General features: G+C 42.9%; 1 protein-coding gene across 1 annotated transcript in view; it reads left to right on the forward strand.

Moving 5' to 3' along the window:
- Positions 1–25,755, forward strand: part of ncapd2 (non-SMC condensin I complex, subunit D2) — a 31,153-nt gene extending 5,398 nt beyond the window's left edge. The window contains exons 9-32 of the mRNA XM_083638766.1: positions 1,035–1,182; positions 1,784–1,981; positions 2,076–2,210; positions 2,299–2,386; positions 3,141–3,372; positions 3,863–3,981; positions 4,487–4,675; positions 4,831–5,005; positions 8,271–8,355; positions 8,553–8,689; positions 10,504–10,636; positions 13,377–13,452; positions 13,643–13,858; positions 13,971–14,131; positions 16,903–17,014; positions 17,166–17,289; positions 19,073–19,228; positions 21,803–21,980; positions 22,081–22,175; positions 22,357–22,437; positions 23,008–23,191; positions 23,280–23,421; positions 23,554–23,670; positions 25,380–25,755. Of these exons, the coding sequence (XP_083494892.1) occupies positions 1,035–1,182; positions 1,784–1,981; positions 2,076–2,210; positions 2,299–2,386; positions 3,141–3,372; positions 3,863–3,981; positions 4,487–4,675; positions 4,831–5,005; positions 8,271–8,355; positions 8,553–8,689; positions 10,504–10,636; positions 13,377–13,452; positions 13,643–13,858; positions 13,971–14,131; positions 16,903–17,014; positions 17,166–17,289; positions 19,073–19,228; positions 21,803–21,980; positions 22,081–22,175; positions 22,357–22,437; positions 23,008–23,191; positions 23,280–23,421; positions 23,554–23,670; positions 25,380–25,462 (3,364 nt within the window). The 3' untranslated portion in view covers positions 25,463–25,755. The remainder of the gene's footprint in view (positions 1–1,034; positions 1,183–1,783; positions 1,982–2,075; positions 2,211–2,298; positions 2,387–3,140; positions 3,373–3,862; positions 3,982–4,486; positions 4,676–4,830; positions 5,006–8,270; positions 8,356–8,552; positions 8,690–10,503; positions 10,637–13,376; positions 13,453–13,642; positions 13,859–13,970; positions 14,132–16,902; positions 17,015–17,165; positions 17,290–19,072; positions 19,229–21,802; positions 21,981–22,080; positions 22,176–22,356; positions 22,438–23,007; positions 23,192–23,279; positions 23,422–23,553; positions 23,671–25,379) is intronic.
- The last annotated feature ends 366 nt before the right edge of the window (positions 25,756–26,121 follow it).

Genomic DNA, 26,121 nt, shown 5'->3' on the forward strand with positions numbered 1-26,121 from the left:
GAGAATTCCGTTTTTTTTTTTTTTTTTTTTCCGAAAAAATCCATAGATAAGCCGCACCGTTATATAAGCCGCAGGGCCAAAAAACGGGGAAAAAGCCGCGGCTTATAGTCCGAAATTTACGGTATATATAATATAATATCGGCCGATATATCGATATCGGAATTCTTTTACTCCCTAATATCGGCATCAGCCTCAAAAATCCAGTATCGGTCGGGCTCTAAATAAATATATGTATAAATGAATTAGTGCAGAGTGAAAAGTACTTTAAAGTCGAGCTGAACCCAAAAATCACTTTTCTTTTATTTTAGTTCAAATACCTGGGTATGCAGTGCACCTATTTAATAATGTATGCAAAAAAAATCACATCAAAGATTTCATTCATAACAGTAATCTACAGTTTGCTGACGTCACCGGCTAGTACTATCAAATTTCTAACCCATTTCAACCAATCATATCACGACATGGCACCTGTCAATCAAATCTTAATTTCAGGATAATTTTCTCTTCCAAATGAAGTAGAAAAAGAATGCAAAGAAATGTAAGTGGCTCGTTAAAACTTGCATTCCAGGAATATTGCATTTACCGCAATGGCACATGCTTGAGAGCCTGGTTGTCAGGGGTCACCCCTCGGAGATTCCAGGCGGGTGGGCAGCACCCATGCATCGGATTGTCTGCTCGTTCCGCACAGAAGTAGCTGGCTGCCTGGTACTCGGCGGATCCCACTCGCGTAGCACGATAACATGCTGAATCCCACTCGATTTGGGGGTGGAACGTGCCAGGATTGGCCAATGCCAAAGCCAGTCCCCAGAATTGTCAAATCAAATCATCGACACCATATCTGGTCCGCCTCTCAACCCTGTCATCTCAGACAAGATTTGTTTCCAGTCTCTGACGCTCCCTGTTATTTTGTCCAACTCCTGTAGAATTTTGGCAGTCCTAGTCTCATGCTCTACACAAGACTACATGCTTGGATAATCAGTTCATTTCAAAATATCGATGTTCTGTGTGTTCTCAACTTTTCCCTCTTCCTTCAGGGAGATTGGTCAGAAGTCGAGTGAAGAACTAACCAGAGAGGGGTCAGGGGTCAAAGCCTTTGCCAGCTTCCTCTCTGAGCTCAGTGGCCTGGTGCCTGAATTAATGATCCCCAACATTAGTGTGCTCATCACACACCTGGAAGGAGAGGTACTTACCTGAACATGTCTATCTCACAACTACTGACTATCAAATGCATTCCTTATTACTCCTTGTAAGTGTTGTTATAGAAGTGGTGTACTATACATCACTCCTTATTCAGGACCCATGATCATTGTAGAAAGTCAAATGTACTTGTAGTAGCTTACTGACATAATCAGGGTATCCGCGGGGTCTTGAAAAGTATTAAGTTGATAAATCAATTAGGGAAAATTAAAGCCCTTAAAAAGTCTTAATCACCATTTGACAGGTATTTTTTTTAGCTATTGTGCTGATGGTGTTAAATGAGCATAATATATCTTCCCATATTGATCACAGACCCCTGAATTGAATCGATATCGTATCGTGACAGACTTTGTGTTATCAGCAAATATTGTATCATTATCCAAAGAATCTATATAATATTGTATCATGATGAAACTTGTGATTTACACCCCTATCGCCGATGTGATGAAAGTGGCGTTGAGGTCTTGGAAAAAGTCTTAAAAAAGATCTTAAAAGGTTTTGAATTTAACTTCAGGATTCCTGCATAAACCCCCATAATGAACCTGCAGCTAAGCTTATCCTTCTGTCTGTTGCCCTTGTTTTCCAGAGCCACAGCTTGCGTGTGGGCGTTTGTGAGGTGCTAGGAGAGATCCTTGTGCGCGTCCTGTGTGGAGACGGGCTGGACGAATCCCATAAAGCCAACCGCGACCGTTTCTTTGATACGCTGCAGGAACATCTGCATGACATACATTCCCATGTCAGGGCACGTGTGTTGCAGGTCTACACGCGCATCGTCAACAGCAACGTAGGTTTTCTTCAGTTATAGTGTATCTGTCTGTAAATGGCATGGGAATTAAGTCTCTCCTGGTCATAGAAACTAACTGTCCTTATGTGTTTAGGCATTGCCTCTGTGTAGGTACAGTGAGGTGATGGGGCTAGCTGTCGGGAGGCTAATGGACAAATCTATAAATGTGGTGAAGAGCGCCATCCAGCTGTTGGCAGCCTTCATTGCACACAACCCCTATAGCTGCAAGGTAACTTAAACCAATACAGCTTACAGCTGCAACAGCAAACCCATTTTTTCTGGTGTCTCAAGCTGAATGGAATATCTGTGTCTCCCAGTTAAGCAGTGCAGATCTGAAGAAACCTCTGGAGAAGGAGACCGCTAAACTCCGAGAGATGAAAGAGAAACTGGAGGAGAAAGCACCTGGTAAAGACACCTGTGATTCTTAAAAAATCTGTTCTCCACCTGCTCCTATAGTTTACTTTACTTCCTGCTCGATTCACACACTTTGCCCAGTGATGAGACCAAGGCGAATGCGAGCTGACTGAATGAGAGGGTTGAGTTCTTCTTGCCTTGTTTGGCTGGTAATCTTGGCAGTGTAGCGCAGGTTTGCTGCTCTGCTGTAAGGGCCGGCCTACAGTCACTTGGCTCCACCCACATTATTCCTCTACAGTTGTAGTGGAGTAAATCACTGGGAGGATGCCCACAGTGTGTGTGTGTGTGTGTGTGTGTGTGTGTGTGTGTGTGTGTGTGTTATAGGCAAGAAGTTCACTAGGCTCTCTTTGCTGTTCAGTCAGCCATGAGCTGCTTCTTTGGTAATCTGAGGGCCACAGTCAGAAACTCATGGACAGACTAGACCTGTCTGCCTTTTCTTTGAAATTAGTGGTTTCCTCATTTTATTTGTTAATTTATTTATTTTTTAAGTTGTATTAAGTTGCAGAATGTGACCAAATGGTGGCACTCTAGAGCACTGCATCACGATGTAACACTGCCAGTCACTATCCTGTATAGCTAAAGTTTTCCTCTCCTACCCTCCCCCAGCATGCCTCTTACCTTTGAATTATAGACTTGTCATTCAGGCTTAGTCTTAGTCAGTTGTTCTTCTGAAGATGTCTTTTCTAGCTCCAACTCGAGTCATCCTGATTGAAGTTTTAAGTTTCCCCTCTTTTGTTTCTGCCAGTGGCAGTGATTAAAGCATCTGAGCTGTGGACCGCCATGGAGCCGGAGCTACTTGTCACTGTCAGGGCGGAGTTGGAGCCCACGGGTGAAGGAGAGGAGGGGGAGGGGGAGGAGGAGCAGCAGCAGGAGCAGGAGCAGGAGCAGGAGAGGGCTGAGGAGGAAGTGAAGGAGGCAGAAGATGATAGAGCCACCGCAGTGCACATTGCTCAGTTCCTCCGTGTCAACAAGTACAGGTGATGCTGATCTGTCCTTGTCTCAAAGATAACCTAAAGCCTCTCTAAATGAAGACTTTCTGTACAGACTCTTGCTTTCATCTAGGTTTCCTTTTATATCTCAACAAGTAATAACAATAAATCATGCTAACTGAATGAGCTCATGACTGAGTTCAGTTTAATGTCTTATTAGTGTGCAGTGAGCTCTTTCATACTTTTATTTATTTATACAGCACTTTTTTGAAATACTTGAAGATGCTCTTTGTATGCATTGTTTTTCAGCTGCAAATTAGCATTGTCTAGAATGATTACAATTTTATAATTAATTTCTTCATGGTATAATGCAATTTCCCATTTGGCAGATGCTTTTATCCAAAGCAAAGTATCCATAAGATTTTAATAGCACACAAGCAAGGATGAGAAAGGTAGAAAAAACTATTAGGAGAAAGTCAAACTGAACTGCTGTTATATTTTAACTAACCAGCAATGTGTTGGTGTTTCTTCTTAACAGGAATGCTGTGCGCCTTTGTTTAAGAGCTCACAGCTGCTTCCCAGAGTCAGAGATCTTCTCTTCTCTGTCCACTCTCACCCCTGAGACCCTAATGGACACACTGGCCCTGCTCTTCAAAGGTAAACCCTGCTTTCAGTTCACCTGACCTGAGGCTTTTCTCTCCAGAGATGCTCTCCACTATGAGCCTTACTGGAAGCATGACACATTTAAGAGTTTTAATTTGTATTACCTATGGATTGAAGTCAATTTATCTCAGGTGATCTTTCAGCTCGCAGGTCATTACAGCTGACGTATATCTAGGCTTTACAATATTGTGTGCTCTACACTTGTCAATCCATATGCTTTCTGAATCATATAAAAAAAAAAAAGCCTCTCAAATGCAGAACCCTCTAGTAAGTGGCACACTTTTCCATAAATTTTCTTATCAGTGTTGGACAAATTGATAGCGTCACTGATACTCATCCCAATTACAAGCAGTCATGGGTTGTGCTACTTTATTTTCAGTTCATTATCTTCTGGCATTTTGTTTCTTTAATTCCAGCAATACTGATGCAAAGTGGGTCCATGGGCTGGGTCCTTGAGTTTCAGATAAATCAGCTCCACTATGACTCATATTTCCCTCAGGCTCTGATGAGGACACCCCTGAGCTCAGCCAGAACCTGCCTCCAACCCCCCACAAAGAGGGGGTGGATAGTGAGCTGAAGAAGCAGGAGACGCTGGTGCAGTACCTGCGAAATACTGAAAGTTTTGCCTTAGAAGTGGAGAGAGCTATCTCTATCATCAACACCATGCTCTACTGGAAAACCACTACAGGTAGATGCACCACATTTTGAAGTGTGCAAAACCAATTCAAAATTGGCATTTTCAATTCAAAGTCACTTGCATTATTACAGATTAATCTATCTAGTAAAGTGAACTAAGCATTTGATGTATATGTAAACACTATAGCTGAAGCGTTGTGTTTGTAGTGGTCCAGGAGGCGGTGCAGTTTTGTGTGACAGTGTGTGAGTTCAGTGTGGCCAACTCTCTGATCGGCGTGAGGAAGATGCTGTTTCTCGTCTGGTCGACTGATGCTGCCATTAAAGATGCTGTAGTGCAGGCCTACAGGCGCCTCTATCTGAACCCCCAGGGAGACACCACCAGGTCAGTAAAGTGACACACACACACACACACACACACACATCACTGGTTCCTCTATTCATTTAGCAGTGGTACACCACCACAACTAGGAAAGTACCACTACTGCTAACATCTTTACCATTACAAACTCAATTTGAAGCATAATTTGGACCCAACCGTGATGGATCCAGCTAGAATTATCCCCCAAAGCACAACAACTGCATAAAATTACATAATCTATTCACACACTTTGCCCAGTGATGAGACCAAGGCGAATGCGAGCTGACTGAATGAGAGGGTTGAGTTCTTCTTGCCTTGTTTGGCTGGTAATCTTGGCAGTGTAGCGCAGGTTTGCTGCTCTGCTGTAAGGGCCGGCCTACAGTCACTTGGCTCCACCCACATTATTCCTCTAAAGTTGTAGTGGAGTAAATCACTGGGAGGATGCCCACAGTGTGTGTGTGTGTGTGTGTGTGTGTGTGTGTGTGTGTGTGTGTGTGTGTGTGTGTGTGTGTGTGAGAGAGTGAGTTTTATAGGCAAGAAGTTCACTCAGCTCTCTTTGCTGTTCAGTCAGTCATGAGCTGCTTCTTTGGTAATCTGAGGGCCACAGTCAGAAACTCATGGACAGACTAGACCTGTCTCAAGTCACCAGTTAAGGCTAAGCAAACTGGAGCCAATTTCCTTGTATGTGCACATACTTGGCCAATAAAGCGGATTCAGATTCCAATTTTCCATTGGTGGCATCAGCAGATCATTTGGTGGCACACCATTTCCTTTGTATGATGTTAAAATCTGTTGCCATGCCTGGCAGCTGCCAGCCTCCATGCCGAAGTTCAATTCCTTGATTTCAACAGAACTTGGATTTGTGGAGAAACATTACCTGAAATTAATGCTGCATTCGAGAGTAACCTCTCCATATCAACTGTGACTGATGATAACGTATGTTATCAAAGTGAAAAATTCATTAATTCATTGAATTCCTGTTTTTGGTTGTGTAGACGACGAAGCTGTCCACTGTAATGTTATATCTAGTTAGAAATTGCTAACTTGAATGCTTTACCTGGCCAAAATTGCATTCATCAGAGAAAGAACTTCCAAAGAACTTCAATACTGTATACAGAGGGGCTAAGGCAGTGGTTCCCAACCTGGGGGTCGCATGGCATTCCAATTGGGTCGCCTGAATTTATTATTAGTAGTATTAGTATTATTTACACCACACACTTTAAAACTATTCTGCCGAAGAGGATTAGGGCCACTTGTGAAAAATGTATTTGAGTTCCAAGTTTAAATCTGAGTTTAAATTCTGGGAAAAAAGTCAGCATTCTGAGAGAAAAAAGTAAAAAAAAATTAATAATCTGAGATTAAAGTCAGAATTGATGACATCACAAGACATGATCATTCACTCGAGTGATTACAATCTTACTACTGTACTATAATAGTGGCAGCGTTCTGCGTCTGGGGTCCCTAGATTTTTGCCATGTCAGGCGTCACAAGCAAAACAAGGGCAAATTCGGACCAAGACCACATGCATCATGTAGCAACCGCGGGAGCAGGCTTAAGGTCTCATTATAGTCGAGCGAGGCTCCGCAAGGCAGACCTCCGCAGATCATGTGCGCTGGTGCCGATGCTTTTATTGTCAGAACGGCAGCCAAGTGATCAGCATGTTACATTGTACAGTGATAATTTGAGAACAGCCCATGAAAAGTAACAATGAAATGCTATTAAGTGCAGTTTCACGCCTGGCTCGGCGCAGTGACTAGGCTTGCAGCAATATTAGGTGTTACAGGTGTTACATGGTGGTGAGGCATACATCGATTACATAACATGCCCACCGGTAACGCCTTCAACTCCACCCGCTCGTGACAGTTTCAGCATGCACTCAGCTGTGCTGGTGTATATTACAAGCGCTCCCTCCTATCCTGGCTGTCTGAGTGTGGCTGCACTGTTCCTCATATCTCTCTGGTTAGACATACCAGCAAGTAACATTAGTTGTACATGTTGTACAACTAATGTGAACACAATCCCCCCTCATAGCCATGTAGGTAAGACCCTTATCTAAGCTTGTGTGTATTCTCTTGCCACTGCCATCTCTGGAAATGTGGTTTTAACAGAGCTAAATCTCCGCTAGCATTGATGCTGCTAATATGTTAGCTAAACCTCCACTAACATTGATGGTAATAGTTAGCATTGATGACTTAGCTGTGATAAAAGCACATGCTACTCAGCTATCGTCAATTAAAAATCCGGACCGCGAGGACTGCTGAGGAGCTGGGGTGTTTTTTTGTTTTTTTTTACGGTGTAATCCGTTACACCGGTACTGTCACGTGTTTATTACCCGGTGGGAAAATGTCTACACCGTGGCATCCCTAGCAGTGACCATAAAACAAGCTTTACCTGGGTTGTGGCTAGATGGGGTACCAGCACAGATGGAGTGACGGCAAATGGTGGCAATTGTTATTCCATTCAATTTGTGGTACTTCTTGTACAGCATACAGTGTCATTATGAAAGCAAAGATAGCAAAGGGTGAGATAAAGGACACAACCCCCCAATATTCAAGTATAATAGAATGTCGTCGTCGTCGTAATAATAATTCAATAATTGAGGGTTTGCCAACTTGCACGTTTCTGGTGTGAAGAATATTCTGGGCTGTAGGGCTGTACCAAACATAATTTTTCCAAATGCGAATATTCTATTGTTTTCCCTACTTATAATCCCACCACTTATATAGCCTCAGCCAGGAATACATCACTGATGACATCCTATCCGTTCCTGACTGACTGACTGAATGAATGAATGCATGATTCACCCCAAAAAGCCTTCTCTTGACCACATGCTTGCGCATGCTGAGCACGTGGTAAAAAAGGTTGGGAACCCGTGGGCCAAGGTGTTTTAGCAGTCCTGAATGGCAATGGCCATTTGGAAATGGAAGGTAAAAAAAAGATCTACTACACATTTGTCTGATTAAAAGAAACAAAAACTATCGTGGAAGAGCCTTTCAGAGCCTTGAAATCATCAACCAGAAATAACAATAATAATGGGAGGTGTTTTCATTGTACTGCTTCTCAACGCTGCTAGTAATTGTACATCTTGAGGGGATGCAATAGCCTGGTTCAATGTAGTTCAATGTAGTTCCCTCACCATCCACCACGTTTATCGGCATGTCCAGGCTTTGTGGTGCACTATTATGTGGATAAAAACCCTTAAGAGTGGAATAAAATTGGCTCTTGGGAGCAAGTCTGAGACGATACTTTGTACTCTGCTTTAAAAATGACTGTCTCCTCTTTTAATAAGGGTCAAAGCCCAGACTCTTGTGGACAACCTCTCTGAGCTGATGGTGGATGCATCTCTGGGAGCGATCCAATGCCTAGAGGAGATAGTGAGTTACACCTCTTACTACTCTTAGCACTCTCGTCAATTATAGAAACATCCATCATTCCATCATATTAGACATATTTCCATAAAGACAATGTTTAGTCATAACATGTATAGTCTAGGTTTCCTTTTAAGTGTTGTATTTTTAAATGCCTGGCACTAAAACAGTTGGGTGTCCTTACCTTCTGTCCATGTCTCTAGGTTCAGGAGTTCTTTGGCAATGACAGCACCCTCCAGTCCACTGTGGTGCAGGTCCTGTGGGAGAGGTTTACTAGGAAACAGGAAACTCCTGGCTTCTACAGACAAGCTGCAGTGCTGCTGCTTGGCATGGCAGCACGGTAAGGCCCATAGCTACATCTGCCATTGCTGCTTATATAGCTTCTCTTCTTGGCATGGCAGCACGGTAAGGCCCATAGCTACATCTGCCATTGCTGCTTATATAGCTTCTCTGCTTGGCATGGCAGCACGGTAAGGCCCATAGCTACATCTGCCATTGCTGCTTATATAGCTTCTCTTCTTGGCATAGCAGCATGGTAAGGCCCATAGCTACATCTGCCATTGCTGCTTATATAGCTTCTCTTCTTGGCATGGCAGCACGGTAAGGCCCATAGCTACATCTGCCATTGCTGCTTATATAGCTTCTCTGCTTGGCATGGCAGCACGGTAAGGCCCATAGCTACATCTGCCATTGCTGCTTATATAGCTTCTCTTCTTGGCATGGCAGCACGGTAAGGCCCATAGCTACATCTGCCATTGCTGCTTATATAGCTTCTCTTCTTGGCATGGCAGCATGGTAAGGCACATAGCTACATCTGCCATTGCTGCTTATATAGCTTCTCTTCTTGGCATGGCAGCACAGTAAGGCACATAGCTACATCTGCCATTGCTGCTTATATAGCTTCTCTTCTTGGCATGGCAGCACGGTAAGGCCCATAGCTACATCTGCCATCGCTGATTATATAGCTTCTCTTCTTGGCATGGCAGCATGGTAAGGCACATAGCTACATCTGCCATTGCTGTTTATATAGCTTCTCTTCTTGGCATGGCAGCACGGTAAGGCACATAGCTACATCTGCCATTGCTGCTTATATAGCTTCTCTTCTTGGCATGGCAGCACGGTAAGGCACATAGCTACATCTGCCATCGCTGCTTATATAGCTTCTCTTCTTGGCATGGCAGCATGGTAAGGCCCATAGCTACATCTGCCATTGCTGCTTATATAGCTTCTCTTCTTGGCATGGCAGCACGGTAAGGCACATAGCTACATCTGCCATTGCTGCTTATATAGCTTCACTTCGTTTGAAGACAAATGCACTTTGTTGCTCTGTGAAGAGGGCTAAAGCAAGTTGACTGAATGAGAGGGCCGGGCAGGGAGGCATTTTGGCTTTGCCTCAGCTGTCCGACATTCAACAAATCCTCTCATTAGTCCGAATATGAGCTCAGCCCCAGTTCGTCTTCATTCTAATCAAAGTCACGACCATATAACTCTGCACTGGCTGCTTGCCAGTGCATTTCACTGAACATATATATTTTAATGTTCCCCCTCAATCTACCTCAGAGACTGCTGCTGCTGTAGGGAAGAGTGAGCGAGAGTAGAGAGAGAGAGACTATCAGCAGTCCTCCCACACTGCTGCCTCTCTTCATCCAGCAGGCAGCATTCATAACCTATTAAACCCAGCCTCCCTCCCACACACATTATCTGGGCAGCAGGATACCACTGGCAAGGCCAGCTCACAGTAGTTGGGGTGATAATGAAGATGTAGGACAGTTCAGAAGCTAACGTTTGGTCACTCAGCGGCGTTTTGAGCCCGGCGAAGTGGTTGCAGCAGCGGGCTTAGCTAATGTAGCGAACCGTTAGCTAGCTAGTTAACATGTCAGCTCGTCCTCCGTCAGATTCGAATTCACATTACATATAACTATAGTATTCCATTAAGTCATACGTCATCGTTCCACTTGAGCAACTTCTTACCTTTTTGAATTTAGTTTTGAAAAACTAACTTGTCAAAGATATTTGGCTAATCAACATTGTCAGGGCATGACTCAGAAACGTATGAAATCTCTTAAAAATGACAAAGTACATTGGAGGGGGGGCTTTAAGCCTCTTTGCAAGACTGACTGTTGCCTGTACATTAATGTGTATTTGCCTTAACAGGGCAGAGAGGGAGGTGGTGCTCAGCAATCTGGACACTCTTTGTTCAGTGGCTCTGGGAGAGAAAGTGTCTGAAGACTTCCTTCTGGCCAGAGATGCTGTTATCACCATCTGCAACATTACTGACCATGTCAGGGTAAGAACACATAATAAACCATCTACAACATTACTGACTATGTCAGGGTAAGAACACGTAAAAAACTATCTGCAACATTACTGACTATGTCAGGGTAAGAACACGTAAAAAACTATCTGCAACATTACTGACTATGTCAGGGTAAGAACACGTAAAGTCATTCTTTAAAAAGCTTGCTCTTCCACTGGTGCACTCTCTTCTCTGTTGTGCCTTTTTTTACCCAATTGGATTAGAGATTGGGACAATAGTCGGGAGTTGTGTGGAGTGGACAAGGAAAAGATTACAAGCCGAAGTAAAAAAAAAAAAAAAATCTTTGTGGAAGTTTCCTAGGGCTGAAAATACATAGTCCTTTACAGGCATCGAGATTGGACCTTCCGTTTCCCCCCAAAAATGTAAACTTTTCTCTGATTGGATAGTTTGAGGTCGGCGCCAATTTTGATCCATGCGTCTTGGAGTCCGGCCATGAAGTCCTTGTTTATTCAGTGCATGCACTCCACTTTTGACCACGTCTTATAGTTGCCACTGAAGCACTTGTACCAGCCTTCATCAAGTCATCCTGTAGGTGTCTTGCAGTCACAACTTAGTCAATTGTCCTGACTAAGTTGCTAAGGGCCCTTTATGAAATTTTGGGCTTTCTTCCACGGCCAGGCAGGTTTGCAGCTGTTCCATAAGTTTTAAACTTCCTTATAATGCTCCCAATGGTGTCTCTTGGAATGCTAATTTTTTTTGAAATCTTCTTATACCCAAGGCCCTTCAGGTGTGATGAAATAATCTCCTCTCTGTTTCTGTGGAAGCTCCTTTGTCTTTCCCATGATTGCAACTCACCTTGAATACCTTCATTGGTGGGGTTTATAATATGCATCACAGTTGAAGCAAATGAAGGATCATTATAGAGTTCCCAAAGGCTTAATTATGTTTCAACTCCACTTAACAAAATATACTGTTACACACAAATACTACATCATGCATTTTCTCTGTTGATTTTATGTATCACTCAACTCATAAAGAAGTCATCCAAAGCAGAATCTTGCTATTTGAAAAAACGTTAATTGATAAATCTTTGGGGAGTTGAATATTTCTGATTGCAACTTGTGTATATATCACACATGGGCAAAATACGGCCCCTGGGCGCCCCCTGTGTGGCCCGTGATGGAATTGCAAAAACATTTTTTTTTACAGTGCACCTGAATGCAACATGCAAGATACTCGCTGAATAAGTGTCCAAATGTTCATGTCATTCTGGCCAATACTCCACTTCTGTTATAGCATTTCAGTCTGGAATATGGAATAGGCTATCTTTCAATAATCTTGTATATGGTGAATGGCCTGCATTTATATAGCGCTTTTATCCAAAGCGCTTTACAATCAGTAGGTACATTCACCCATTCATACACCGATGGCGGCAGGATACCACGCAGGGTGCTGGCACACCATCGGGAGCAATTTGGGGTTCAGTATCTTGCCCAAGGACACTTCGACATGCAGACTGGAGGAGGCGGCAATCGAACCACCAACCTCTTTTATCCAAAGCGATTAGTGGACGACCTGCTCTACCTCCTGAGCTACAGCCGCCTCTTTATGACTAAAAAAAGGCTAAAAGTAATCTCATGTGTAAGAAATTACTGTTCTACAGTCGTTTCTTGCGGTCCTGGGGCAAAATGCGGCCCCAGGGCCGGACTCAAAGGAAAACAAAACGACCCCCAAAAACTCAATAACAGGCACAATTATGTTAATAAATCTCATCTGCTACAGCCATTGGATTTGTATCACTATTATATCAGGAGATTAACAAGAAATTACCAATCACAACGGGAGAGAGGGTTAAAAATAGGGAGTGTTGGCAGGTATAATCTCCAATGTTTGGCCCTTCGCTCACTTGATGTAAGTCAGTATGGCTCTCAGGAAAAGATGTTGCCCACCCCTGGTATATATGGTGTGTGTGTATATATATAATATGTATATGTGTATATATATATACTGTATATATATATACTGTATATGTGTGTGTGTGTGTGTGTCTATATATATATATATATATATATATATTCCACCAACACCCGCAACATGAATGTGATCAAAATGTCACAAGGTTAGGCTGTAGATCACTGAAATCAGTTTGATTTACCTAGATCCTAGCCCATCGCGCAGGATGACAGGCTGCATCTTGTAGTCAGCTCTTCTTCACCGGCTAGCAGCTAGTCCATCCCGACCATGGAACAGCACTGTTGTCTTGGAGGTGTGAGCCGATCCAGGCCTCACCAGTTCAGTAGTGCCTTGCCGAAGTGAGACTGGAAAACATAAGTCTATGAAACGTAAAGTTCAGCTCCGGCGGTCCTGTGGTTCCACCTGTGTGAGCGCCGTCGTCCTCAACCCGGAAGTAATCCAACAGGAAGCCCGGGCAAAAGGTTGCCTTGAGAGTCATACATCATACTCCCACCAGGCAATTAAACGTCATTCAATGATCAGGACATGAGGACAGCCAGAAATACATAAGTAAACATTAACATATCTGATCTGAGGGGATACTGCCTACTCTCACCTAATGAATGTTATGTATGCATGTATGTATGGCACCTGTTGGAATACTCAAAATACACTGGGGGCAATTAGAACCTTCTGGCTTGGTTGGGGAAATGGTAAAGTCTTAACATTGAACCTTACAAATATGGCACATGGGGAACCAACAATTATTGCACAATGTTAATACCATGCACTTCTCCATCTGACCCCTCTTCCCCAGCAATCAAAGGGTGCTCCGTTCAGACTGCCCCAGGACCACCAGCTGTTCACCTGCCTCACACAGGCCATTGCTGAAGGTAAATTTAGACACAATTGCACAAATTTGTTTTCATACCCTTGCACCCACCACTGCTATGAATAAGCTTCTGCGGTGTATAACATCCTCTACAATTTGGTGGGAAACATGCAGCTCCATTTGTGTAGCTGACTTCTAAGTGTCAACCACTGGTCTCTTCCACTGACTACCTCTTTTTGCATTTGCTCCAGGTGTGGTTATGGAAGACCCTCATTGGCAGAGCTTCATGGAACAGGCGGTCCGTCTCCTCTATTTCCTGGCTGAATCTCCCGACCAGCTGTGCTCCCGCCTCCTCCAGCGCAGTGCCCGCCTCTTATCCAATCAGATTGCAGAAGGTGGAGACGTAAACAAGGACTCTAGCCAAGTGCAAGGTGGATCTCTGGACTCTGATGAGCAAAGTGTGCAAGGTGAGCTGATGTTTGTGTTGACAGTGTGCGATCAGTGTCTCCACCTTCCTAGCTTTCTCTTAGTGTAACTCTTCTCAGTAATCAGGTGTCCATGCGTCTCTCCCTCCTGTAGTGAACTGTGTGTGTCTGGCCCAGCTGTTGGCACTCTGTGGCTGCGTGGCCTTCTGGCAGGTGTTCCACCTTGAACGCAGCGTGAGCTCTGAGCTGCGCAGGAGACGAGGAGAGAGGGAGGAGAGGGAGGAGAAGGAGAAACGTCCTTCCAGAAAATCTAAGGTACAATGGGAAATGTCAATTTAGGGAATGCATTCAACACGTGAGCATTTTTAACAAGTTGCAAAGACCTAGGAAGCGCCAGCGCACACTGAACTTAAGTGTTTGGTCATGAGGGGAAAATGGTTTAGAGTCCTCAGTCATGGAAATCCATTGGTCAAAATGTATGAACCTTGTCAGTCTATAGTTAACTGTGTGAGGTGGGTCAGGTGTCTATGTGAATCCGTATTTGCCTAGGATATATTTTAACTAATGCCGAGTTCGCACTATGCGCTCCGAGCCCTCGGCAAGCTGTTTTGGGGGCTCTGCGACAAACCCCCCCTGATCAGAGGCAAATCACGTTGGCTCTGCGCTCGCAAATTGGCACCCGCTTGTTAAGTGTGAACTGTCCACAGACCCAGCACGACCAGTCACAGAGGTCTGACGGATATCTAGCCTGCTTGATATCTAGTCGTGTCAGGAGTGTGGTCAGGAGAGAAGAGTGTAGTGAGGCAGACACAGCCGCGGTGATGTGTGCTGTCTGCAGCATACTACAAACAGGCCATGTCTACATTACCCCGTATTTGATGGGTCGGCACTTAGTTTGCACCTATTGTTCTGAGCATCAAGCAGCAGTTTGATGAAACGTAGGCTTTCATCTCCGGCTATCTTTTTTTTTTTGTTCAAAGTATTTTTAATCGTTTTTTTTTTTTTTACAGATTATTCAAAATACAAATTGAAATGCATTTGGTACATTTAAACAATCCCATCCTGCAAGTACCCCTAGACTATTACACCATCACACATGACAATATATCAATGGTAAGCGTCACAAACAAATAGACACACAAAGAACATAAATGAAATAAAGAAAGGAAAGAAAAATAAGAAAAAAAAACTAAAGAAATATGGGGGGGAAGGGGCAAGTCTATATATTTGAGATGCTTGAAGTGTCCATTTTCTCTACCTGGTCCAGAACTGGTTGCCAAATGGTGTAAAAGTCAAGAGTACAATCCCTTGTAGTATATCTATTTTTTTCTAGGGTCAGGAGTATAAGTCTTCTAGCCAGAAGCGTAGCAAAGGCTTATCATCTCCGGCTATCTGACCTGTCTTCGTCAACAAAATCCGTGGTAGAGTTCGAGTTTGGACACGGGGAAAACGCAGACGTTTGGAATTCCCCATTGTAGGCTATATATAGGCTATATAGATATTTTCATATTCTGAAATAGAAGTGTTGTCGGGATTATATGGACTGCCCCCTGAAATGATGGAGTTTCAACCTTTCAACTATAGGAATTTTAAATAGGCTACTGGCAATCATATACTGTAAATATGGCTGGCAGCTAAATAAAAAGTAGTTTTTGTGTGTGCCTTATTTAGCCTATTTTATGTTTAAGAGAAATACAGTAGCCAGATGTCCATTATTTCAAAATGCCCTGATGTCTGCATCAAATATAGCCTTTTTAGAAAGTTGTGTTTTAGAAAAACACAACTTGATTTAAAAATTAAAATTAGTTCTGATTTTATTCCAAATATAATGTTTTTGAGTTAAAATAAGTGTTAAATGGCTCTATATTCTGACAGCAATCACTGAAGTGGAGTGTTTGGTCAGTGACTTGAAACCCCCAACTCCCCGCTGTCCTCTATCTCGCTCCTGTAGTCCAGCAGGCAGGGCGGACCTCCGCAACCGTAACTCGTATAGACTCACGGATGGTGGCGTTGGATTCGGGGTGAAAAAATACATATACTCCAATCTAGGCATCGCGATCTGACCTTCCGTTTCCCAGAAAATGTAAACTTTTCTCTGATTGGATAAAAATTGGCACCGACCTCAAACTGTCCAATCAGAGATAAGTTTACATTTTCTGGCAAACGGAAGGTCAGATCGCGATGCCTATAAAGGACTATTTTTTCACCCCGAATCCAACGCCGCCATCCGTGAGTTGCGGAGATACGTCTGCCCTGCATGCAGGACTGCAGGAGAGAGATAGGACAGCGGGGGTTGGGGGTTTCAAGTCACTGACCAAACACTATTTCAGTGAATGCTGTCAGAATATAGAGCCATTTAACACTTATTTTAACACAAAAACATCGCTGAATGTACCTTTAACAGTATATTCCTCTGAGAAAGGATTGTCGGCAAGTGGTCATATACTCATCATCTCAACAAGCCATGTGCTTGGCACGCAGTGCGCATCTCGTCGCCTTTGATCTACTGGTTATATGAGCGTGGTTGACACAACTGAATTTAACGGCCGCAATCCGGAAATTAGGCTAGGCTACTAAATAAATCGATTTAACGATTGAGGATAGCAGAGGAGTTATTGATGTATGTTCATATTGCGCAACATGGGTTTGGACTGCTGGTTTGCGCATTGCAAGTTGGAGAGACACTTGGATTTGGAGTCAGCAGGCAGCTCCACGCAAGCCAGCAAGCAACAGGTTATGGTTGTTTTGTTCATTTTAAGAGTTTTAATTAGATTTTGTGCCTTGATTATGCCATTCTATAGACCCGCCTATCAATTGATGAAAGGAGTATCGGCAAGTGTTAGCCTATAGACTAACTCCTTTGATGTCTAACATGCGCTGCACAGCGACATGAAAGCCTGTATCTGCCCGTCACCAGTACAATTTTCAATATATATTCGAATATAGAATATTCTTTGACAGCCCTACAACTGAGCCACCACTTCTTAAAACCTAAAACAGTAGGCTGTCAGAAAACTCCTGAGATGCTTTCTACGGATATTAGGGTGGTCATTTTGTCAAGTTTTAAACATGATTTTTTCCAACAGCAAGCAGCCAATGATAGCACAGTGGAGGAGGAGCTGGGGCTGATCGGTGCATCTGCTGAAGATACAGAGGCAGAGCTCATCAGAAAGATATGCGAGACTGAATTACTAGCTGGTAATGAAAACGATATTTTACCTTTCGTGTTTTCTTTCCTCCCACACATTAAGCTGTATCTGAAAACTACTTCTCCTCACCCAGCTTCACATAGGGTCTTGCTGGTGAGCCCCCCCATCATCATACATATTACATGTTTTCTGCCTTTTAGAGGAGAACCTGCTGTGTGCATTCCTGCCCTTGCTGGTGAAAGTTTGCAGCTCTCCAGGACCCTATTCCTACCCACCGCTCACCACTGCTGCTTGTCTGGCACTCTCTCAGTACATGATGATCAGGTAAAAACACAGTGATTTTCCGAGTAACACAGACATTCATACACCGATGGGGGCCAGCTACCACGCTGGGTGCTGGCACAGCCATCAGGAGCAATTTGCGGTTCAGTATCTTGCCCAAGGACACTTCGATATGCAGACTGGAGGAGGCGAGGATCAAACCACCGACCTCTTTTATCCAAAGCGATTACTGGACAACCCGCTCTATCTCCTGAGCTGCAGCCACACCACCACTAATATGGGCTTTGAGGTGTCTTGTAGGGCTGTCACTTTTTCCCAAAATAAAGTTTGAACGAATTTAATTGCCCGAAATTCGTTCGAATATATTCGAAGTTTTTTGGTTAATAAAAAAAAAAAAAAAAAAAAATCAGTCCAGGCCACCGGGCATCAGCCCGACGTGTTAGCTTGGACGCTCACAGTCACAACACTGCCTCACAAACTTGGCTGCATCCAACTCGAGACAACTTTTCAGACCCTGGAGACAATCTTTCTCAGAAGAGACTAACGCGACAAATCTGGAGACTTTTTCTGACATGGGATTAACATTACCAGCAAGCAGCAGTTGGTTAATTTTGGTTCATAAAAAATTATAATAATAATAATTAAAAAATTAATAAAAAAAGAAGAAAAAAAATTTGAACAGTCAATTTACATATCGAACACGAACCCCTCCCCCACATTCGAAGTTGCATTCGAATTTCGAATGAAAAGTGACAGCCCTAGTGTCTTGTAGGCAGTCTAGGTTCTATGCAGGGTTCTGCCAAGGTGCTTGAAGTGCTTGGATTTTGAGAGAAAAAAATGCAAGTCCTGGAATACCTTGAAAATAGCCCCTTTTTTAAACAAGGTGCTTAAAAGTCCTCACATGAACCACATAATGCTGTCTGTCAGTTACTGTCACGTCTTGTATTTTGACCAAAGTTGGTATTAAAAAGTCAAAAGGTGCTTTACTGACATGAGCATCTGTTCAAAGTCAAAGCAATCTTTAGACAAATATTTTCCCGTCCCATTCACAAGATTGATAAAATTAACTTGTTAAAGACAAAATGTAATATAATGCAAATTTGATGCCCCTTTTGTGCCAAATTTATATTTGAAAATCAATTATTTGATTTGTGTGAAGTCCTTGAAAATGAAAAAAAGTGCTTGAAAGTCATTGAATTTTGTTTTGTAATGTCTGTATGAACCCTGTCTATGGTAAATCCTAATCTACATTAGGGCATTCATGACTACTGCATTTTAGTAATCATCGACTACTCCAAAAAAGTAGTCGATTTATAGTGGGAGACTGGGAGCTGTATATATAAATATTTTCACCCAATGAAAATGATCAATTCTTGTCAAAAAAGGTCTAAAAAACAGACAGTGAAGGGTTAACTAATGTAGTAGGCAGGACCACCCTCGTATGTGAAATAGCAGAGTCCTCCATTGAGAGGCTGTTCACAAATGAGCCGCTAAAGCCCAGCAACCTTTCTGAGCTGGAGATACCGACTGTTTGACTGCAGTAACAACATAATGGTCTTTATGTTCTTTCCATCTCTAAATACCTTCAATTCTGTTCATTTAACATGGCATAATGTAGAAAATGATGGTTCAAATAAATCTATGTTCAATTTATTTATTTATATTGTTTATTCCTAAAACCACAGATAAACGACTAGTCGACTATGATGCACAGTGGCTTTGGTTTTTGGTTTTTGGTCACAGTGGCAGTGGTTTTGATAGTCGACTAGTCTGTGAAAGCTCTAATCTACATTGCTCTAAATAGTCTTTCTAACTCTTTTGTCAGCCCGTCTGTGTGTGAAGAGCACATCCGCCTGCTGTTCACTGTGCTGGAGCGCTCTACTCTGCCCGTTGTCAGGGCCAATACCATCATAGCCCTCGGAGACCTCACGGTCCGCTTCCCTAACACCTTGGAGCCCTGGACGCAGAACCTCTATGCCAGGTAACAGAATGACAACTTGATCAGCCCAGCTTTTAAAATGAGTTTGTCACATTAACTGCTCGTGCACTAGGGCTGCACAATTAATCGTATTTTCATCGTCATCGCAATATGAACATGCGCAATAAACACATTGCAAAGACTGCCTGAAACGCAATGAATAACAAAAGTGTTTTTATTTACATGCATTCACACTCAGCATCTGATCATTTTGTCTTGTATTGTAAATCCAGCGAACACCTTTCCCTTGCAACAGTGCACTCCGCCCCTCTGCCAAAGCCCAAACACGCTGTGTGTAGTTTCAGCTAGAGTCAGTGTGCATTTAATTTCTTTATTCAGTGGGCATAGGCTATGTTTGTGGTCTATGTTAGCATTATTAAAGCAGAAAGACATAGGAACTGTATAGCTGAAATGCATACTTTAATATTTGTTTATTTATCGCAAGTCGTATTGTCATCGCTATATTGAACAATGTTATCGCACATCGCAGATTTTCCTCATATCGTGCAGGCCTATCGTGCACACACGTTTACCACCCAAACACACACTCGCAAGACAAAGGCTTTCTTCATGTTTGTCAATAAGGGATGATCAGTAAGTAACAAGTGGCATGTTTGTATTGTAATAAGTCATACAGCTAATGATAGAATAGCTTTTTTCCCTCCACCATGCATAATTATATCTGGTGTTCCGACACATTTAGTGGCTGACTAATTCCCTCTGTCTCATCTCCAATTCGATGTACTATGTAAAATTCCGTTGTGCCTGTCTCTATCAGAGTGATGGAAGCTGCCGGGGTACAAATGTAATTTTTCACTATCTGCCGTTGCTGTTAATTTATTATGTTATTTATTTTATCCTTTTATCCTTATTTATTCTTAGGGGTACGGTACAGTACATCTGTATATTTATATACTTTTCTCTGCCCTTTGGTCTGGACCGTGGTTTTCCTTTGTGCTTTTGATACAATGATACATTGTAGCTCTTTCTTGTAATATAAATGTGCCGAGAGTCAAGGCAGTCACTCGCTACACTGCACTTTGCTACTATGCACCTTATATCACTACTGTGCACTTTAGATCGTTGCTACAGTTGTCATATTTGCACTTTAACTGTTGTGCTGCACTTTAAACTGCTGCTCTAGTCTAGACTGTTTTTATAATGCTTTTATTTGTCTTATTTGTTTTTATGTATGTACTTTGTATTACGCTTTTTGCAACCCAAATTGCCCTCTTGGGACACTTAATAAATCTTGAATCTATGCACATGATCATAATATCCAACAGTTGTTTTTTCCCCAAGATTATAAGGGCCACACTCTGCCTCCTGGCCCAGCTGAGTGGGTGTATTGTAAAGTTTCATTTCAGCCAACATTCCCCCTCTGCCTGCCTGTACATTTGAGCCATCTGCATCCCCGTCGCCTGTCTCAGTGTGTTGCTCCTTTCAGCCACTGCAGTGTTGCTGCTGTCACGATGCTCCACTGAACCACATGATGGGAAAAGTTCCCTTTCCATCAGGAGTTTTTAATGGGGAGCAAACTTTGAGATGATCTGTGTTGGCAAACTCTCATACTGTATCGCTCTCTTGTATTCTGACCTCTGTAGTTACCATAGGAACAGGCCAGCGCATCATGGCTTGCAGAGAACCCACTCCTACTTGTGAACTGGGGTGGAGCCTTAGACTGCCTTTTAACAAGGGGCAGTTTTACATTGAGCAGCTTAATTACTAGTGTGTGACCAGAACCAGTGAGTAGTGTGTTGTAATTATACGGATTGGTTGGGTGAGCACAAAGGGATAATTTCGGTTGGAGTCAAAGGCTTTACATTGCGGTAGGGAATTTCATTTAAAAAATGTTTAATGATTTCTGTTAATTTCTTCTGCACAAAGTTAACTTGGCACCATATAGCCCCTTAGAAATCGTATCAAGAAAGTTATTTTCTGTTTTATGAAATGTGGGTTTACTTATAATTCTTAATAATAATTCCTCACATTGAGGTGTTTCAGATGTGCAAAGCATTCTTTGCTTTTATAGTATGTCATTACCCTCCTGTTTCTACCTGATAAGTATTTCATAGCATTCCATAATTGTCTCCCACTCACGACCACCTCCACTGTGTTCAGCCTGCTGCCCTGGAGCCTCCTGATAAGCGCATTAAGAATTAATTACCCTGTTCATTGTTGTTGTGAGCCTCTGCATTGGCATGTGGAAGTATGTGTATGTACGGTATATGGTTTTAGATCCTCTGCCAAGAGTCCTGCTCTACAACATAAACGCTTAATGAGTTTCTTTTGTTCTGTAGTTAATCTAAATTGTTCTCAAAATGCCACGAGATTGCACCTAGCACTGTCTGTCCAATTCCATTGTATTCCAGCTGATGCAGTGACAGGTGTTTGCTTTCAGTAATAATCTGCCTAATTTCTGAAATTGACATGAAATTCATGTCTTTTACAGAAATATAAATGGCTTGGGACTGAATAATAACAAGCCATTGGCATACAGCCCCCCTCCCCACCCCCCATAAGTCCAATAATTGACCTATGTTGCCAGCACTAATTGGACCTTTTCTTCTCTCCTAGGCTGAGTGATGAAGTTCCATCAGTGAGGCAGACAGCGGTGACAGTGCTAACTCAGTTGGTGCTTAAGGACATGCTTAAGGTTAAAGGTCAAGTCAGCGAGGTGGCGGTGCTGCTAATTGACCCTGAACCACACATAGCCAGCCTTGCCCTCAACTTCTTCAATGAGCTGGCCTCCAAGGTACACACACACACACACACCCCTCGACACTGAACAAGCTCTCAGCAGAGTGTCATCAAATCATTAGGAAGTGTTTCTCATGCTGTCTTTCTCTCTTCAGGACAACGCCATCTACAATCTGCTCCCAGACATCATCAGTCGACTGTCTGAGCCGGAGAGAGGCATGAGCACAGAAGACTTCCATACCATCATGAAGTGAGTTGCACGCGTCTGTCTACTTGCATCTACTGTCTCTGTCCACAAAGGGTTTATCCACCCTGCGGAGGACTTGGCAGGCTTGGGACAAATCGTGACTTGGGTTAAGAACCAGTTGAGAGGAAGATTGACTTCCTTGCTATTCTGAGATAGTCTATGTCTTATATTTTGTGTTTTTCAGGCAGCTGTTCTCCTACATCACCAAAGAAAGGCAGACCGAATCTCTGGTGGAGAAGCTTTGTCAGCGCTTTAGGACTGCCAAGTGAGCACACCTCCTCCTTTATCGCATGTTCATACCTCTGCCCTGTGTCTCTGACACTTTGCCTGAGCTCACCACTGACTGCGCTCATGCCTCCGCCCTGCAGCATTTCATTTGTAAGAGATGTGGGTGGATGTGTGGGTAATTAGTTGGCGTTTCCAGTGCATGGATGGAGCTCCAGTAAGTCCATGTAAGTCAGTGGATTTTAGAAAATGATGTGCTTCACCTCTGCATTCGCTGATATTTTCCTATTCTCACTTCATCACTGAAACTGTCCTGCTCTACAGCCGAGGAATTCAGGCAGTACAATTGGCCTGGCCAGGCTTCATGCTGCCTGTGACTCACCAATCATACCCAGACCTCATAGGAAGGACATTTTATATTACACAATGGCAAAGTGAATCAGACATACCAGGGTCATACCCCCCCCCCCCCCCCCCCCATACTAGGCCAATGCGCTCTTCACGCACAATGAGCTCTTTATCTTGGATCCTGAATTACTATGCATTTCACATTCGTTCTAATCACATTTTCCTGGTTCCCTCCTCTCCACCCCTCTAACTCTTTACTCAGGACGGAGCGTCAGTGGTGTGACCTGGCCTTGTCTCTGTCTCTGCTGTCCATGTGTGAGCGTGGTTTGAAGAGGCTGCAGGAGAGCTGGGAGTGTTACAGTGACAAGTTGACTGAGCCTGGAGTCTACGAGCCTCTGCTCTCCATCACCGCCAGGCTCCGCCGTGGGGCCAAACCCCAGCTGAAGGTGCTACAAGTTTCCCCATGTCATTCTTTGTATTATAGTGTGATCTTTGGTTGTATTTATTTACTTGACGGTAACTTTGGTTTCTCAGGCCCAGGTGGACGAATTTGAAAAGCGGCTGACGGCGGTTCACAAGCGTGGGCTGGAGAACGTGGAAAGCCCCGAGATGGAGGAGGAGAACCAGAAAGGCGCAGGATCCAGTGAAACCAGAAGCCGGCCTAGGTCCAAAAAAGGTGAGTCCACACAGCCTATGACTGTCCAGGGCACTGCTGTGGGCAGATGCACTTGTAGAAAATTATGTTGCTTTATCTGGTGATTTTAATCTCCACCCTTGAACAAAATAACCATTTTTCTGTCTGATGCAGGTCAAGCAAAGCCGTCTATTTCCAGTTGCGGTGATGATAGTTTTGTGACTCCCCGAAAATCCCGCAAGTCTAAGAAAACCGCCATCACCTTCAGCAGTGATGAAGAGGAGGATGAAGGTGAGTGTAGCTACTTACACTCTGTTGTTGACATGAAGGAAATCTAAATCTTTAATGCTGGATTTTAAATGTATTTTCATTAAGATGCCACTTGGTATTTGACATACAGTGAGAATAGAAATTGTACTATTAATTAATTATTATTGTACTCTTAACACGTTCACTGCCAATGACGTGTTGATACGTCAAAAAAAATCCAACGGTTGACTGCCAATGACGTGTTAATACGTAAAAAAAAAAAAAAAAATTGACGGTGGGACGTTGATCTAACCCTTTTACATCTCTTATATAAATATTGAAGCCACCGAACGTGTACAACCCATTCCACCGACCCACTAAGTGGCGACAGTGCTCTCCATTCTAGAAAAAGCCGAGCCAAAACTGCAGGGGAACGCGCGATGAAACCATTCTCATACTGTAAAATGGATTGGCAAAAACGCTTTCGCTTTCGCGCTGATTGCTGGCGGTGGGGGATTGCAAATTTGCATAATAGATTATGGGTGCAACACACTTTGAAACACGCAGCATAAATAAGACCAGAATCGCAAAAGAAACCCCGTTTCTTGGGGTTTCCCAACCGAAACCCAAAGAAACGAGCGAGCCCATCCTTGCCCAGCGGCCGCCAGCAGACAGGAGCAGCAGCAGCAGCAGCAGCAGAAACGAGCTTGTGACACGCCCGCTGCAGCCAAGAAGAACACACACGGAGGGAGGAGTTTGAAGTAGAGGGGGGTTTCCTGCTGTTATGGAGGAAATTACTGTTCAAAACTATTGTTTAGATGTCTGACGTCTTACTGATGCCAAAAATGAATGGTTAAAGTGACTGTTCTATCGAATTTCACAAAAAGCTATTTATCTCAGCTTAAATTTTCAGACGCTGAAACCATGCTGTATTCAAGTGCTAATGCCTACATAACTACTAACTCTACAAACTAACTCTTTTAGACAGAGAAAGCACACATTCTATTAGTTCTTTTGAGATATTTTGTGTTCACTAAATCTTAGCAGAAAAGAATCCTCGGGTCTTGAAAGATGAGCCAGAATCCTCAAAAAAAACCTCTGGCAGAAGCTACCTACAGTAAAAAAAAATGGCTGGCAGTGAATGTGTTAATTGCTGTAATTGTTACATATATAATTTACTTAATTTCAGCACAAGATGGTGAGTGATATGCTGTCCAGGGTAAATGGAACAGTTGAGACCAGGATGTTTGGACTGGTGGACTGAGCCCTAACAGATTGAAATCAAATTATAGACTGTTTTAACTTGACAACATAAACATTCTAAATTGAAGCCCAGCTCACTTCCGGTTGCAGTCTTTGCTAATATAATATGTCAGGATTGACAGGACTGCTAGTCAGGACCGACAATTCCGTGAAAATCGTCTATACAGGGTGGCAGAGAGTATATTTTAACATTCCCAGTTTTTCACTACATGAAAGAAAGGTTTTCTTTTACACAAGTCGAGTCATTTTCCTTGACCCTAACCCAATTATGTATTTTTTTCTTTGACTTTTGGACAATTTCGTTAGCTAATATGTGCAACATTAGGATTCCGTGAAAGTCTGCCTAAAAATGCTCAAAGTGAAAGCTTTCATGGATTAATTTCTCATTGCGACAGCTCTCAGGCCTTCAAGACTCGTGGAAATCATCCTTGAAGTGGAGTCCATGTGACTGTTTGATGTTCTAATAATCTTCTCTTGTTTTCAACCAGATGCTGTAATGGCAGAGAGTGAGACTCCCAAAGTGACTTCGCCCATCGCCCGCACTTCCCGACGAACTCGCCTCAGACACTGATCTGATCTGGGATGTTATGTTGATAAATGTTAAATCTTTTGAAGAAAAACTCCGTTGTTAAATCTAAAATGTTATGTTATGTAAAGAAGAAGAAAAAAGAATAGCCTTTAGCTAAAAGAGATCCAGATTAAAAACTCAAACTCTTGTTTTTTTCCTCTTTTATATCTGTCTCTATAAGTGTCTCTAATTATTGTTTTTATTTCTATTTTCACATTTACATTTTTTTTTGTAGTTTAAATCTTTTGACGATGTTGCTACTTGGCACCACACTAAGTGCTCTCATGTTGTGTTGTATGTAATGACACTTTTCTCTTTATTTTTTAATAAACCTGATTCCAGATTGACAGAAAGCCTACAACTCTCAGTTTGAGGTTAATCCCTCACCAGCCACTGCACACTGAAGAAAGCTCTCTAGAGCCTGATCCCAAAAAATGTGAAGGGTTGGGTGTCTGGTGGGTTACGTCAAGTAGATTTATACCATCATTACTAGAAGCATTGAATGTCTACTTGTATCATGTGTTTGGACAGCGGTGGTTCATGGCTGTCGCAGCTTGCCTAGACAGTGTTACTGCTCCACCTGCTTTTCCACTTCATTTCCTTTTCTGCTCCTCTCTTGCTGCATGTTCTGTCATATTGAGTTTAATCTGTATCAGACGCGT

This window comes from Poromitra crassiceps (assembly GCF_964638095.1).
Source record: "Poromitra crassiceps genome assembly, chromosome: 1".
In the NCBI taxonomy this organism is placed as follows: Eukaryota; Metazoa; Chordata; class Actinopteri; order Beryciformes; family Melamphaidae; genus Poromitra; species Poromitra crassiceps.